This window comes from Drosophila suzukii, chromosome X, assembly GCF_043229965.1.
Source record: "Drosophila suzukii chromosome X, CBGP_Dsuzu_IsoJpt1.0, whole genome shotgun sequence".
NCBI lineage: Eukaryota > Metazoa > Arthropoda > Insecta > Diptera > Drosophilidae > Drosophila > Drosophila suzukii.
The window spans coordinates 23,344,154-23,360,637 of NC_092084.1; the positions used below are offsets into that span (position 1 = coordinate 23,344,154).

At 36.9% G+C, this 16,484-nt stretch overlaps 1 protein-coding gene across 17 annotated transcripts in view; it reads left to right on the forward strand.

The window, feature by feature from the left end:
* Nucleotides 1–16,484, forward strand: part of rg (A kinase anchor protein rugose) — a 193,888-nt gene that overhangs the window by 134,395 nt on the left and 43,009 nt on the right. For all 17 annotated transcript variants that reach the window (XM_017067576.4, XM_017067580.4, XM_065867741.2 and 14 more), the window contains one exon: nucleotides 4,465–4,569. In XM_017067576.4, the coding sequence (XP_016923065.2) occupies nucleotides 4,465–4,569 (105 nt within the window). The remainder of the gene's footprint in view (nucleotides 1–4,464; nucleotides 4,570–16,484) is intronic.

A 16,484-nucleotide genomic window follows, 5' to 3' on the forward strand; every position in this document is an offset into this window, starting at 1 on the left:
CTAATTTTAACACTATTTAATATCAAATAAAATAAAGTAGGAAGAGAAAAAATTATTCATTAAATTTTAAATAATCACCTAAACCTATTTTTCATATTAATTGATATCTTTGATTTAAAAACCTGTTCCTTTTTATTACATTTGAATAAATTGGTATATTATTCAAATTTTGATTATTTTCTGTATTTTGCAATTGGCTATTTTACATGTTTAAATTCTTTAATTAAATATATTTTTTAAACCTATAAAATTGGTATATTATTCAGATTTTGATTTCACATTTTTTCGTTCAATTAAAATCCTAAATTAAATATAGTTCGACAATATGTATTTTAAACTACAAGTGTTACTATTCATTTTATTACGTAACTACTTCACTAAAGGTATAACAAGATTAGTAAGCGTTTTCCCATAGGACGGCGAAACTGACTTTTTTACTTATTCAAAAAGTTAACTTTGCCTCAATTACAATTTCAATGCAGTTAACGCCCCTCTATATTTTCCACTTTTATCCCTCCAACTCCTTGTTGAAATCAAATTGAATTACAAAAGAGATAAGACAAACTCTCTTTCACTTTGCAATAGTGAATGAAGGGAAATTCAGGACCCCCAGAGTTCCTCCCAAGAAAAAGTAAAAACAAAGAAAGAAATTTCGGTCTCATTGCCTGGTGTAAAATTGTAATTTTTACACCTTCACACAGCCAAAAAAAAAAAGGAAACCCCCGGAAAACTGGCATTTCCACGCTTTCACCCGGGAAATGCTTGGGCACTTGAAGAACTTTTAGTGCGTCTCAATGCGCATTTTAAATAAAATAGAAATTCAATTTACTTTAAATAAGCGACCAGGTGGGTGGGGATAACAAGGTGACAGGCGGATGGGTGACACGTCAATGCCAGAGTTTCCACAGCTTTTCCGCCGCACAAATGAAATGTAGAAAATCTACAGCAAAGTGCGACGAAAGAAAGGAAAAACTTTTTTCTTCTTATTTTTTAAATGAACTTAAAATTGACTAAATGTGCTAGAAAAAGGTGCGAAGCTCTGGATCCTTGGGGAAAAGCTGGGTAGCGCATGGGGAAAACTGTGGAAAATCAGGGGGGTTTCTTTGGGGTGGCAGACGAATATAATTAAGCGGCGTTTAAAATGCTTGTACTAAGACAAGCTGCGAAGCGGTTGGAAAATCGTGGGTGGCGGCGTTAATTGGGAGGCTGGTTTGATGGGTAGGAAAACTGGAAAAACTTTCCACAAAGTTTAATTTAAATATGAATGAGCGTTTTTCCTTTTTCTTTACCACTCTACGCTCTTTCTCCGCTTTTCGTTTTTCCTTTTTTGTTTTAAATAGGAATTTCGTTGCTTGTCACACTTGTGGTTTTCGCTTAATGGAATTTATAGTGCTTTTTTAAGAGCTATGTTTAAGTCTTTTGCTAATTTATATGATTAACAATGAAATACTACTAACCAAAAATGTAGGGTTCAATATAATTTAATTAAATAATAAATTGCCCATTATTATTACAAATTGCATAAGTCAAATAATGAGTAAAAGTAGCTTTATGTATATATTCAAAAAAAACCTTAAAATTGTTATGGTTTAGAGGAATCATATGGTTTAGTTTTTTTTATTAGTTCAAAATCTTAATTTTTATTTGGCCTAATATTTATTTTATTATTAATTTTATTTGTTTTTTTATTATTTTTTTTTTACTATTTTATTTTATTATTTTTTTATTTTGTTTTGTTTTTTTTTTCACTATTTTGTTTTACCTTTTTTATAATTTTATTTTTTTATTTCTCTATATTTTTTATTTTATTATTTTTTTTTGTTCTATTAATTATTTTATTTTGTTATTTATTTCCCATTATCTTGAGTGCTTTAAAAACAAATATTTAGTAAGTATTTATATTGCAAATGTAGCTTAAATCAATTTTTAAGTATGTTAAGTACTGGAAATTAAATTAATCAAAAGACTTTAGAGTAAGCTCTCTTGTTTGAGGAATGAGGAAAATCCTTCCGCTGAGATTGCTGGTGGCTGGGTGTTTTGGTTTGCTTTGCCTTGGTTTGGTCTGGTTTGGTTTGGTTTGGTTTGGATTGGCTTGGGCAACCGACTTAAAGAGGCATTATAAATTGCTGCCTAATCCGTGGGTCTTAGGGGGCTCCTCTGCTGTTTGTTTTCATTGCCACGAAAAGCGGTGGGGAACAACAAAAACCGAGGGTGAGAAGTCTCTGGCTTTGATTTCGCTTTATGTTCGCATCACAACAGATTTGCTGGCCATATTGTTACCTGGCTTTTCCACTCCCTTTTTTATTTGTTGCCAGGTGATAAGGCAAATTGTGGGCGTGGCCGTGGCCATAAACCACAAAAAGGGATAACAAAAAAAAAAAAAGAAAAGCAATGTTGGTTGGGCTGGGGAAAAAGCCGGTAAAATCGTTTTCGCATAATTATAAAGCTGCTCTCGAGTGCACTCGCAGAAAAGTAGTGAGTGGGTGGGTGGGTGTTTGGATGGGTTTGGTTTGGGTTAAGGACACTGGGATTGTGGGTGTGGTCCATTGATGGCCAGGCGCCAAACTGTCGGCCGCCAAAAGCACCCCCTTTCTCCCCCCTCGAAAAAAACCCTCTTAGTTTTTCCCAGAGAAAAAAAATTGCGAGAAAAACAAACAAAAACAGACATAAATACAGTTGGGGATTTTTATCGCCCTGTTTGTATGTGTGTAGGTCTGTTTTTTTGTCTGGTCTAAGGACACTTGTAACCACTTGTGAGCTAGACATAGAAAAGTCCTTTTCTCTCCCCCCATTTGCTTTCTAATCAATTTATTGAATTTATTTTTGCTGATTTTATTAAAGCGCGCAAAAAGCATGAAAAACAATTTTTTTCGACACAAAAATATATCTATATATATATCGACAATGGGCGTAGTCTTAAACGGGTGGAGGGGGTTGAGTTGGTTCTACGAAATTTCGATGGAAGTGGATTTTCTTGGCGCCTGGCATAATTAAGTTAGAACCTTTTTTGCCGCCATCGTTTTTGTGACGTGACTGGGTGGGTTTCCTCCAACCCCCTTTTCAACATCCTTGATTGTTATTGTTGTTGCCGCTGAAAGGACGTCCTGATTGCTCGTCGATGGCAAAAAGGATGTGTCTAGGACACGCTCTCAAGCAGTTAACACACTCGACTGTACTTAGCCCTAAGCCCAAGGAAACTAAAGTTGTGGGGGTTCAAATATAATAGGGGTGAAAATAAATGGTAGGGGAGCAAAAGGCTTTTGGCTTGCTAAATGATAATCCCTTACCAACTCCCTTCAAAACTCACTTTGTGATAGCAAAATGGGGTATAGATTTGGGCCGTTTAAAGACCGATCATCATCCATCAAATAGAATTAGGTTCAGGATATTTTAAATGAGTATTTAATCTATAGGTACGAAAGTGAAGAAACCAAAATTGACTTTGATAGATTGTTATTTAAATTTTTGTTTGCATTAATTTTCAAATTAGAAAGTAAAATTTAAAATATTTTGCAAAAAAAAAAAACCTTTTTTTAAGTTACATACACAGAGAAAATTCTGACGTTCTCATCTGAATTGAAAATGTTCTTAAAATAGAACAACATTTTTGAAGTTGAAAATATTTTTATTTTTCTCGAATCAATTTGAATTGGCGGTATTTACATGGTATATCTTAACAATTTAACTTTTCTCTTCTCACCATTACGTTGTAATATTGAGAAAATGTATACCAAAATGTACTTACACGGTTTTTAAGAACGAATGTTCTCAATTCAAGAACAATGTATTTTGAATAATTCTCTCTGTGTAGAAAGCAGAATTTCAAATATTTGCCAAAAAACTATAAAACTTTTTTAAAAAAGTAACTACTGAACTCAATTATTTGACAAAGGGAATAACAAATAGCATGCAGATTACCCGAAAATGTTGCTCTACCATTTCATTTGATTTCAATTAAAGGAAGCCGGTAAAGTTATCTGGGGCTTTGGACTTTTGTGTGGTCTAGATAAATGGAAACTACATTGATTTTACCCAATCAACGGATTTAAGCCAACAGTTAGTTGTTCGACATCCTATGTTCTGTTCTGTTATCTCATCGCTATGGACCCCCCCCCCCTGAAAAAAACTTTTGTCAGTCATTTCCCATTTCCCATTTTCCATTTCCCGTGACCGCCCCCACTTGAATACACGCTCTCAAAACACACACATCCATTATTTCCAATTCAAACTTTACCAATTACAAATCTGCCGTCAACTTTTCGCATATTTTTCCCCCCAGATTATCCACATGCAAAAGAGAGGGCCAAACAAAATAAATTAAAAAAATAGAGAGAAAAATGATTTCAACTAATTGTGAACATTTCTCAACAATATTCTACCCACCCACCTATTGTTTATACAAACTATACAAAATTGCACACATTTTTAACCTCTGAATATATTTTTTTTTTTATATTTTTCCAGCTGGTCGGCGGTGAATTCGATATGGAATTGAATTTTGTGATACAGGATGCGCAGAATATCAAACATATGCTGGAGCTACTGGATCATTGTCCGCCCAATTTGCAGGTGAGTTCTAAACCTCCCCCCCCCACCTATTTTAGCCAAAAACACACGTTCACAATTGAAAGTAACCGGCAAATCCCAGATTTTCGACACATATATCGTACATATATCCTGGCTGCTGTATGTTGGTGACTTTTTAATAGAATTTAATTCAATTCGCGCGCGGCGGCATCAAAGAAAATTAACAACGCAAGGGGCGTGGCAGCCGAAATTGCGCGTAATGAAAACGCAACATCAACACGAAATGCCTTTCAACTCCCACCGCCAGCTTGTTTTTCCCCCTTTTCCTCCTCGTCGACGGTTGGCTTTTCTTTTTTTTTCCTCTCGATTTGCATATGAATATGGGTTACACGAAGAGAATGGCGACCATCTGAATTTATGAGTTGTAGAATTGATTACAGAAGTTTAAGTTTAATTGCGATATTTTCTATAAATCAATAAAAAGAATTTACAAAACTTATTATGGTACCCAAAACTAATAAAGCTAGAGTATCTATAGTTTTATAAAAATATCATATTACTATAGTATAGGGTTTGCTAAGATATGTTCGTTTTTTTTTAAATGTATTTTAGGGATTTGCTGTGATTTTCCATTTTTGTTTCTATCTATTAAAGATAGTATTTTAAAGTAATGTAAAATATATAAACATCTAAACAGCAATTTTGATATAATTTAAAACTGCTTGCTTAAAAATTGGAAGAATTTTCATTATATTCCTCACCCAAAAAATAATAATTATATGAGAAGTATAACATATATTCTATATTAAATTTCATTTGCAAAAAACAGTTAAAAAACAAACGTTTTTTATGAAATTAGTGTGTAATATAGGGGTTATAGGGTTTTCCTAGGGAGTGATTTTTTTTCGTATCTATTAAAGATAGTTTTTGAAGGTAGTAAAAAGTATAAAAATACATATAAAATAAATACAACAATTTTGAAATAATTGAAAGCCGCTTGCTTGGAATTTAAAAGAATTTTTATGATATTCCTCACCAAAATAATATTTGAAAGAGAACTAATTTATAGGTCATGCAATACATCTTTGACTTGAAGCTTGTGTGTAATTGCTGTTAGAAAATTATGAGTTTTACTATTTTTTTTCAGTGCATTTGTGTGTGTTGGCTGGGCTGGTGTTGTGTGTTTCTGGGTGTTTCTGGGTGCTCCTGTGTTTGCGCTTAACAATATTTTACACCTGACGTTGTCGCTGCTCGCTCGCTTGTGCCATCAAATTATTAGCATGACTGCTGGCGAAAGGATCCAGTAACTTTTCACATGTGTGTGGGTGGTTATTCTCATTTTTTTTTTTTACTTTCCACCCCACACCCACTTAAACACACATCTGTGTGTGTGTGTGTGTGTGTGTGTGATGACAGGAAGTGTTTTCTCCTGGCAAAACTGAGTGGGTGGCTGGTTTTCTGGTTGTTACCGGTGTCATCCAAAAGTGCGAAGGCGCAGACATCGGAAGTTGATGCCACAGGAGCTATATATCCATATATATATACACACTTAAATGCACATAAATATATATACGTATAGGCAAACAGCTAGTGCAACAAAGTTGCTGCTTTATGAATTTACATTGCGTCGGTTCGTTGACCCCCTTGAAATTGTTGAATTGAAACCACTGGAAAAACGGAGTGAATAAATTATAAAAAAATATATATATATTTAAAAGAAGAAATAAAAAAATATTCCATGGATAACGAAATTTATTTCGCACTTTAGCGTGCTTCACAATATCAAATTGCATTTTGCGAATTTTTCACATTTTACCAGAAGCATAACAACACGTAATCTGAATTTTTTGCATTCAACTTTGGAAAATATGAAATATTTGTGGTAATTATTCATTTCTCCAACTTTATATGTAAGAACTTGAGGAATATTGATTTTGGTTGATTACATTTCGTGGTATGCAGTGCTTATTTCTGTAATAAATGATCTTTCAATTTGGGTTTCTTTCACATATTAGCAATATATTTTTTGATTTTGTTGCTTTAATCCTTGGATAATATTTATTATTTCTGTTAATTAAGCTGGTCTTCAACTTTATTTGTCAGAACATATGTACATAGGAAATTTTGGTTTCTACTTGAATATTTTTGGTTCTTGCATAAATGGTTGTTTTCTGTAATTATGCCAATATATATGTTATCTCTTTTGTTTCTCTGGTTGATTCAAATTAAGTGTCGGGCTAAAAACATTCTATAAATATTTTTATATATAAAGAACTAAGTGTTTTTATTTTGTATACCATTTTCTTGACAATGAAATGTCTTTAAAATTTTAAATAAATTCTAGGATAACAATATCTGTAGCACATGTGCAATTGAAGTTGGTTTCTTGGGAAAAAGCTTTATTAAACATTTTCAGAGCACTTCATCTCTTTGGCACTGATTTTGCCTAGGTGTGCGTACAGTGTGTGGTTGTGTTTGTGTGGGTGGATGGGTAGATGGGTGGTTTCTGTGGGTGGTGGTGGCATGTGGCTTCTGCCATCTTTTACCTGCCTTCAAGTGCGTAAGTGTGTTTATTTGTGCGTCACAAACAAGCTATCTATTTAAAGGCGTCTTACATATGCATACCTTACGCCCAGTAGCCAGTAGCCACCCCCATCATTTCCCACCCACAACCACCCAGCACCACCCACAGTAACTACTCTTTAATGATATGCGTCAGTTGCTTGTTTCCGCTTTGTTGGCATAGATGTTTGCTCTTGTTGCGGTTGAAGCTTCACAATTTATTTGGCTTTTTAAATTAATGAAAATTGTCAGTGACAAATTTTGGCAAAGTGTGCGTGTATGGTTGAGTGGTTGGGTGGGTGGTTTTGGGTTTGGGTGGGTTAGGATAGGCTGCTTCGAGCATGTGTCCCTGGATTGTTGGCATATGTAAAACAAGCATCAAATATGCATCACCCGGTGTGGCAACGTTGTTAGATTTTCCGGCGCCAAGATCTTTTACTTCATTTGGCATGCGAGGCAGGTGTGGGCCACCAATAGCACCACCCAACCACCCAACCACCCATTCAACCACACGGCAATCACCCACTGAATTTACAGCAATTTTATGGGCCCTTCGCTTTATGCCAGCCTTTCATGGGGCATTACATGTTAGTCTTAAAAGTTTACAAGGATGGGATAACTCCATTCTTGTAAGTTATATAAAATTCTGACTTTGTAACTGCTTATTCAGAGAAATTTGCATTTAATATCTACATTATAGCTGTAACTATCAGGTTTATGTTTAAAAGTATGATACTCAGGTTTCGAAATTTTAAAATTTCCGATTTTAAAAAAGTTTCCATATCGCTTTTTTTTATAAATTTTGAACTATATCAAATATAATAGTAATATATATTTTGATATAGTTTCATATTCCTTTTTTAGATAAATTTGCATTTAATATCTACATAACAGATATATCCATCAGATTTTTCTTAAATGGTATTATAATCTCTTGCCTTTTTGTTGATATTCTGGTCAATAAGATTTGTAAACCATTAGAAAAAGTTTCCATTGGTAATATTTCCATAAAAAGTTTTCCTATACACTTGACTAAATCTTATAACTAGGGTATTTCATATTTCGATCCTAAGACTTGGTCAAATAATTTTGTTTCCTTTGTCGTTTTCCAACTGGTGTCGAGTAAACATTTTGCATGTAAAGGAGGCGACTTAAATGATTTATGCCCAACTACAGTGCCCAGTCGTGTGTCCCCTGAAATGGGTGCCCCCCTCTGTAAGGTCCCCTCCAAACCCCCGCTTAACAACACCCCTGATATTTCAGCATCAGCCGTTGCTCAATTGATTCGGCACGTAACTGAGCCAAGTGCAAATAACAGTTTTAGTCCTTGTCCCGCCGACAGGTGACACGCCCCCGCTAAGCCCTTTACTTTTCCTCTTCCTTCGTTTTTTTTTTGTGGGCCTTTACCTGACGGCCATAACATTTTATACTCTCGACAATAAATTCATCGCCCCGTGGTCGTCGTCTTCGTGTTTTCCCTTTTAGATCAAAGCTTCTTTTGGAAATTAAGGCCGTAATGCGGCCCACCAGTCACCAGAAGCGGGGAGAAGCTACAAAATAACCCCATTCCCCCGGCCGAACCACCGCATATTTGTCCCGGCTCGTCGGCTGTGTGTATGCCCAATAAAATTTTACAGCCTTTGCCAGCTCAGCAATTTGCGTAACTCTTGCCACAGTCGAAAAGAGCTGAAAAGGAACACAGAGCCAAAGTGTCGACGAGAAGGGGGCAGGAAGAAATGGTCCAGGACCTCCAGCTGATTTCTGCGGTTAAAGTTCGAGGCGGGTTTGGATTGGGAGTTAAAAGGAGGGTCGAATCAACAGACGAACACCTTTCACCTTTCGTCGAATTGGTTTCCGCTCTTTGTTTTCCCCTCGTTTCGTTGTCGTTTGCATTCACCTTTTCCTTCTTTCTCCATCCGGAGCTGTAAATAACGTTGTTAAAGCTGCAAGCAATGACCGAGGCGATGGTGGTCCTGGTCCTTGAAAAATGAACAGGATAGACCTTTGATATGGTTGGGTATTTTATTATATTCTAGCCTAAGGCTTTAGACATACTGGAGTTGTATTAAGTCACTTTATAAATATACGGTTTTATTTCTGATGTTTTTGCTTCACTCTAAATGTTGGTCACTCTAGCACACACTTTCTGGTCACTCTAAAGTGGTTAGTGTATTTTGGCAAACATTTTATGCTTTATATTTGGTGCTTGCCTACAGCTCATATATTTTAACGGCCTTTCTCATTTAATTACCAATGATATATTTTTCTGAATCTTAAGTGAGTCTGGTCACACCAGCAAGCAGCTTTATTCTTCTTTTGCGTGGCTTTCAAGCATTGCCATATTTTAAGTTTTCCACTCAGATACCTTTACTTCTGTGCTCGGAGTTAAGTCAAACATCAAAGTTGGATAAAGATATCCTCTTGACGGGTAGGGAAACCCTAGCAAAGAGATTTCCTTTTGGCATTACAGCTAAGGAATTTCCACCTCTCCCTTCTTCGTTTTCCGACTGGCTGCGATAAAAATGAAACATTTTTAAGCTGCCGCTTTGGCTGCTGTTTTTTGAGGGAGTGCGAAGCCATCGCAACATTTCAGTTTGGCAAGTATCTGAAAGTTGTATCTTTGGCTTAGGGCTGCTTATCTACATTCGAACAGGGGCGTCCACGTTTTCCAACCTGCATCCCCCGCCCCAAAAAAACCACTCCGTTGCCCAAATGCCCAGTTGCTGGTGGTAAAGTTACACGGAGGATTAACTTGTGATTATGTTGGCAGTGGCAGTCAGTGCCAGCCAACGAATTTTCGTTGCCAGTTGGCAACTTTCGGCCAAGGATGGTGGGGAAAACCTAACCCAGGGTTTAAAGTCTAGACCGCGACGTAATTATATGGAGTATGTGTTGGCCCGTTGGTAAATCATCAACTGCTGTTGCTGGTGGTGCCTCTGCGGCAATGCCAAAGTCAGGCAGATATGCAGATGCCCTCCACTTCTGCGTTATCCTCTTTGGTATCCCCGGCAACCTCAACAACATAACGGAGGCACATGCTATAAAATACATAAAATAGGGAGCAGCAGCCAAGGGCTATACATGAAATTTATTCATGAATTGAATTTGTATTCCTCGCAGATATTTTATAAGTTTTCCATTTCTATTCGGGCCCGCCCTCTACCCATCGATGTTTTAGCTGTTGTTCTTGTTGTTGTTGTTTGGTAGCACTGGGTTTTTCCATTTGCCAGTGTGACTGTATTTTGTGTAATGCTGAGCAATGAGCATAAGAAGATTATGTTATGGCGGCGTTCTTTGGGGGATTTATTTTGTGCTTACTTGTTTTGGTCTGTTTGGCAGGCGGGAAAAGTTTCAGTTCGCTTGAAGTTATTATTTTGCAATCGTGGTGTGAAAAATTGCAATATATTTCAGATTGGTCACACTGCAACAGAAAGATTTTATGGGATTTTACTTGTATTTTGATTTTTTGTATTGCATCTTGATTGTATGTACCTTTTGGTTTTACTGGTCCCTCAGTTTTGGCATTTATATTCAAAATATTCTTATTACCCTTATTTATACCGTTTTTGCTCATTTAAGTCTGGTCATACTTTGACAGCGAGTTGAATCAATTGAAATGCAAGTAGCTTGCTGCAAGTCAGGCAAGTCAAGGCCCTGAATGCCAAAGCCACTGTGGGGCAGCCGGAATCGAACTCGCCATTAAATATGAATTGTGATTGCCTCGAAAGGAGGTGCGGCAAATGGAAGGGATAAAAGAAAAAAAAATGAGACGGACGGCAAGGGGGACAGAGTCGAATTGAAATGCACACAAGAATAACAAAAGTTTTACGGACACAACGGACATGGAGCAAGGATTGCCAGGCAGGCAGGCAGGCAGCCATCTAAAAAGAGATGGACAGATAAGGAAAGAAGAGACAGATATGGAGGAGAGAAGGAGAGGGGAGAGATTGGGCAGGAAGGACACACTTTGAAATGGGTTCAACATTAGCCAGGACCTGGCATTTGTATTGGCAGCGTTGCCTTTTGTGTGTTTTTGGCCTTTTGATGCCGCCTTTTATTACATTTGTGTCGCTGGCGATATGCTTTTCTGCCCGTCTCTTTTTCGTCGATTTGTTTGATTTTTGTATACCCTTTTTGGGGCTATTTCAACTTTGGCGGTTAATAATTCACTCTATTGATGACATATTATTATCACAGTGCTTGAACTCATTTTGAGTATATTGGTACTCAAAGACTGGTCACACTTAATTTCGCTGGTGAGGCAAATGTGAGCCTGGTAACACTACGACTCAAAAATGCTATGGTAACCCTGTGATTTTTATATTTGCTGGTGATATTTCAGCTCTACTAGGGTATTTAACCTTTTGACATTCTATATTTTCTTGAAATCCGATTTTAGTCCACTCTTTCTTCTTTTGGAGCCCCCTTTGGAATTCTTTTCTTGTTTTATTTTTTGTTATTGGCAGCACTCGTCACGTAGGGGACAACGGCGATGGCAACGACGACAGTCAAATACATTGAATGACCCGAACCTGACCCCCATGCCCCATGGCTGAACTGTCCCCCTTCCAAACCCCCCTTCCGCCGTCAGCAAACCACCCGCCGCCCATGGAAACCGTTACACCCGGCCTTGCGGTGGTTTTCGTCCTGGGTGGCCACCCGTTGAGTTTAAAGAATTGTCTGGCATGTGAAAAGGTCATTTAATTTCTTTTTGATTTGTTTTTGCTTCGGCTCTCTGGGTTCTGTGCGCTTTTTGAGACCGACGCGCGGGCGTCATTAAAGTGTAAATGTATTTTTAAGTAGACGCCTCTTCTCCGCAGGAAAAATAGAATTACCAAAAATGGTCTGGAGTGAAATGGGCCGAAATAGCGTAGCCGAAAATCCCAAAAGCCGCACAAGTTTCAATATTTTTTTTCCTTCTTTTCACTTTTTTTTTTGTTTGTTTGCGTTTTGTGCTTTTCGCTTGAGTTAATAGCATTTTAAGTACGATGGGTTCAGGGTATTTTGGCGGATTTTTTGATGCACAAAGCATATAGGCAATAGAAGTTTTATATAGCCAATCAAAAGCGAACTTGGAAGTTAATTTCAATTGAAATTAAAAGCACATTATTGGCCAGGGGTGGAGGTGATTAAAAGAAAGGGAATGCAAAATGGAGGAAAAGAAAGGAAAGAAAGTCGTTAACTTTTTGTAGAACAACTTGACTTCTAAGAGAATTTTTATTTCTACGTCTTTTAAATTTACGGATTTATTTTTTTAAAATTATTTATACATTTATTATTTGTAATATTTAGAGGTAACAGATAAAATAGTTCAATTTTTGATTAAATATTTAACTTTCAGCACCATTTTTTTTTTTAATTTTTTAAGGTACTCACTTTAAAGTTAGAAATTACTTTTACTTTTTTTGTAGTTTTAGGTTTAAAATCCATTCTCGTGGATTTTTTTTTTGTTTTTCCTCTTTTCTTCCGCAGTTTCATCCGGTGGCCTTGACAAATCTCAGGTTAAATGCCAATTAGAGTGCATTTCTTTGAAAAAAATTCTAGATCCAACTGCTATGGAATTTTTTTTGCCGCAGAAAGGCTGTTTTCCTTTTTCCTCGCTCATGGTTTTTTTTTGCTTATTTTTGTTTTCTTTTTTTTCTTTATTATTTTATTTTGTTGTTATGCTGCTTTTCCGCTTTGCTGCCAGCCATGAAAAATGTATAAAGTTTAGAGGTTCTTCTTCTTTTGGTTCCGCCAAGGCCTTAGGGCAAACACACGAGCCATATGGGCGTGGTCGATCGCAGGGGCGGGGAAAACAGGGGGCGGAGAGTGGGCGTTATGTCTGGATTTAGCGGTCGCTGTGAAAAACTGTTTGGAAATACTTTTTGAGCTGCTTTGCATTTTTGGCTTGTGGGCTTAGCATCGACGCACATGTGTCGCCGGTGGAAAATGTTAAAAAAAAAAAAATGGAGTAGAAGAAGGGGTTTTAGCGACAAAATGCCGCACACACATGAGTTTTGTCATTCAATTTTGACACGCGTCTTTCAACCCGCCCCTTACCAGAACTCCCCAACTCCCCCTCCCCACTCTATACCCTTTGGCAACTGAGATTTTAGATTTCAGATTTTCCATTTTCCATCCAGATCCTACAGATTTCTCAGTCTCATCAATATGCAAAAAGGCAACAGCCGAAAGCTGATGCTTTTGAGTAGGGAAAAAGGGGTCAACTCGGCGACAAGGGGTTAGCCTTGCCCACTTTTGACGCCCCTCCTTTCGGTATTTCCTCCTTTTTTTTTCCAACCCACCGCCCACTTCCGCTACTCAGTCGTGCGTCAAAAGCAATGCAAACTTTCTGCGGCCGACAAAAAAAATCCCAAATAATATCACAGAGAGTGGCAAAAAAAAGAAAGGAGTGAGTAAAAGGAGCAAAAAATAACAAAAAAAAAAAAAAAAAAACCAAGAGAGAATGAAAAGAAAATTATTATGGAAATGTCAACGTGAAACTTTTGCACAAATGCGCTGCTTCCGCTTAACCCTCTACTGCCGTTGGTACGACCCATATGGTAGCAGCACTTTCGACCACTTTTTGCCAGCACAATTGAATTTCATGTTTGACACGACACCGCCACCACCCCCTTGGAAAAACCACCTGATCCCCCCCCCCCCCTCCCCTCTCCCCTCACTCCGCTTCAATGAAAGCTTCCTTTTGTTTTCCACTTTTCCCCTTTCTCATACTCGAAAACCCCAAATGCTTTTTGCGATTTATGCGAGAAATTTTAATGCGATTCCCATTGGCTTCGCTGGGGGAATTTGGATTCGCGTCAGATTCGAGATACGGATTCAGATTTGGGATCACATTTCCTTTGGACGACATTGTGTATGCCTTTCTGCGGTCGAAAACAGAACTTTATTTGCATAAGAGTTAATTGTAAAAAGCCACGTTCTCGACAGTGGTTCAGAATGCCGGAAAATTGAGCATATTCCATTGTCTTTGGTTAACATAAATATTTTAATTAAATATTTAAATATTTTCTCAAAAGTATCTTTAAAATCTTAGGGATTTACTTTATTTTTTCAAATAGATTTTAAACTACGTAGAAGAAAATCTATTAAATCTTAAAGAAATAATGAAATAGTTGTAGGAAAATGTTTCTACTTTAAATGAGAGAGAACTCTCAGAACTGTTTTTTAAGAAAAGTGCTCTTAAGTAAAAAAAAAAAAGGATTGTGTTAAATATGGGGAAAAGGGGAAAACAGAGTCTGTTGACTTTGGCGACACCTTTTCTTTGTGCATAATTCAATTTGCGGCACTTGACAGCATCAAAGGGTTGACATAATTCGTTTTTTTTTCCCACTGAACCTTCTTTACTTTCATCCCACTCGTCCTTTTTGGATTTCTTATTTTAAGATTTTTTCGTATTATTTTTTTTATTTTATTTTTTTGACTCCGTCAGGCGTCAGAGATTTTTCGCGCGACTTTGAGCGCGTTTTTCGCAGCTTGCCTTCAATTTGTGACACCTTAATGGCCAACTGAGCAGGGACAACGTGCTTTTGGGTCTCCGGAATCGGTTTCGGTCACTTCTTAATTACATCTCCACCCCAATTGCCACCCACTTTTCACAGTTTTCCAGGGAAATTTAATTCAACGACGAGAGAACTGAAAATTGCTCTCAATTAACTTGTTAGTAGATTGTTGTTGTCTCCCACCCAAAGAAAAACCAAAAAAAAGGTTGAATGCCTCATCGAACTTTGTTTGCCTTTGCCCTCGCAGCAGTAGAAAACTTTTAATTTGCGAAAGATAATTTTTGAGGGCAAACAAACCCAGTGACAAAATAAAAATCATTAGAAAATGACCACGAAAAAAGGAAGATGTAAAACTAAGCAACATGGAATATTTTGGAGTAAAGGGAAACAAGTTCTTAGAATTTTTTCTATTTTATCTAGTCATGAAAAATAAATTTAAAGGCCCTCTGAATTTTTTCATAGTCCTTGGTTTTAACCCTATGTACTTCAGTGTAACAAAACTTGGTAGAAAAGAAGTTTCAGGAAAACAAACATGAAGCGAAAATATATTTATTGTCATTAAAGAAAAAACCGGAATACCTCAACCCTTCAACCTCTTGACATAAATTAATTATATAAATTAGGAAATGTGCCTGAAAACAAAATTGAAATGGAATACTTTGCAGTAATTAACTTGAGGGGAAGTGAAGTTGCGAAGCGGATGTTGTTGAGGGGGACAAAGGCAAAGAGGGGGGGGGAGGGGTCAGAGGTCAGGGCAAGTGATTGCCCTTTGTCACTTGGCACTTGAGTGGCAACGTAGCAACGTGCCAGAGTTCGAGTTCAAGTCGTTGCAACGAGCAAGGACGAAACAACAACATCATCATGTACAATAACATCAACTGACAGGACGTCCATTAAAGATACGGCAATCTATCCAGGAACTGCCATCCGGTTCTATACATCAACCCCACATAAACTGTCGCAAACGATTTGGCCCAACTTTTCAGGTGTATTAAATTATTCATGATTGCAAAACAGTGATAGCTGTCAGTTCGTTTTGCTTTGAATCTCTATACAATTGTTTGAGTTTTATAAAGTAACAGATAACAATCTGTTAGGTTAAAAGCATTCAAGTTGATTGGCTTATGTGGAATTATTTGTTTGTCAATTGCAGTTATCAAATTTGTTTCGATTCAATGGCTTCATTTTGTTAAACATTGGTTGGTTATACTGAATATGTTCAACAATATGATTTTATTTTTGTGGTTAGCCAACGAAATTGAAATAATTTAAAATATTTAGACGTCGGAATATACATATGTGAAATAATTTCTTAAACATCCATTTTCCCGCAATCCTTCACTGGTTCCAAATGTTTTGTGTAAAACCATAATTAGATTGAGGACAATATAATAATAATAATAATTGGGGGCAACACTCAAATCACTAGATCACTTATAAATTTCATATAAGGTGTCTAAAAGTATGCAGTGAATAAAGGATACTAGGCTCTTGCAATGAATTCATTGTGTTTCTGAGTTTAAAATATATTGTTGCATACTTTTAGACATCTAAAATTACATTTAAACATTTCATGAAAAAAAAAAGTATTAGTGGATGTTAAAAAATGATTTCACATATAATCCTACTTTGAAATGATTGGTTACATGAATGTTTTTTTTTAACACCCCCATAAACATTGATGGGCATTCTAAAACCGCCACTTTGTTCGCCTGTCTCGCTTTGATGACTCACCAGAATCGAAGGAGCCGTTTCCCGGAGTTTTCCGCCCCGTTTTTCCCCCGTTTTTCCCCCCTTTTTGGCCACGGACTGCACTTTGTGTCAATGTTATGCACATCAGCCGTGGCAGAACGTCAATTTCAGTCAGTGTCTTTGCCATTTCAGTCAGTC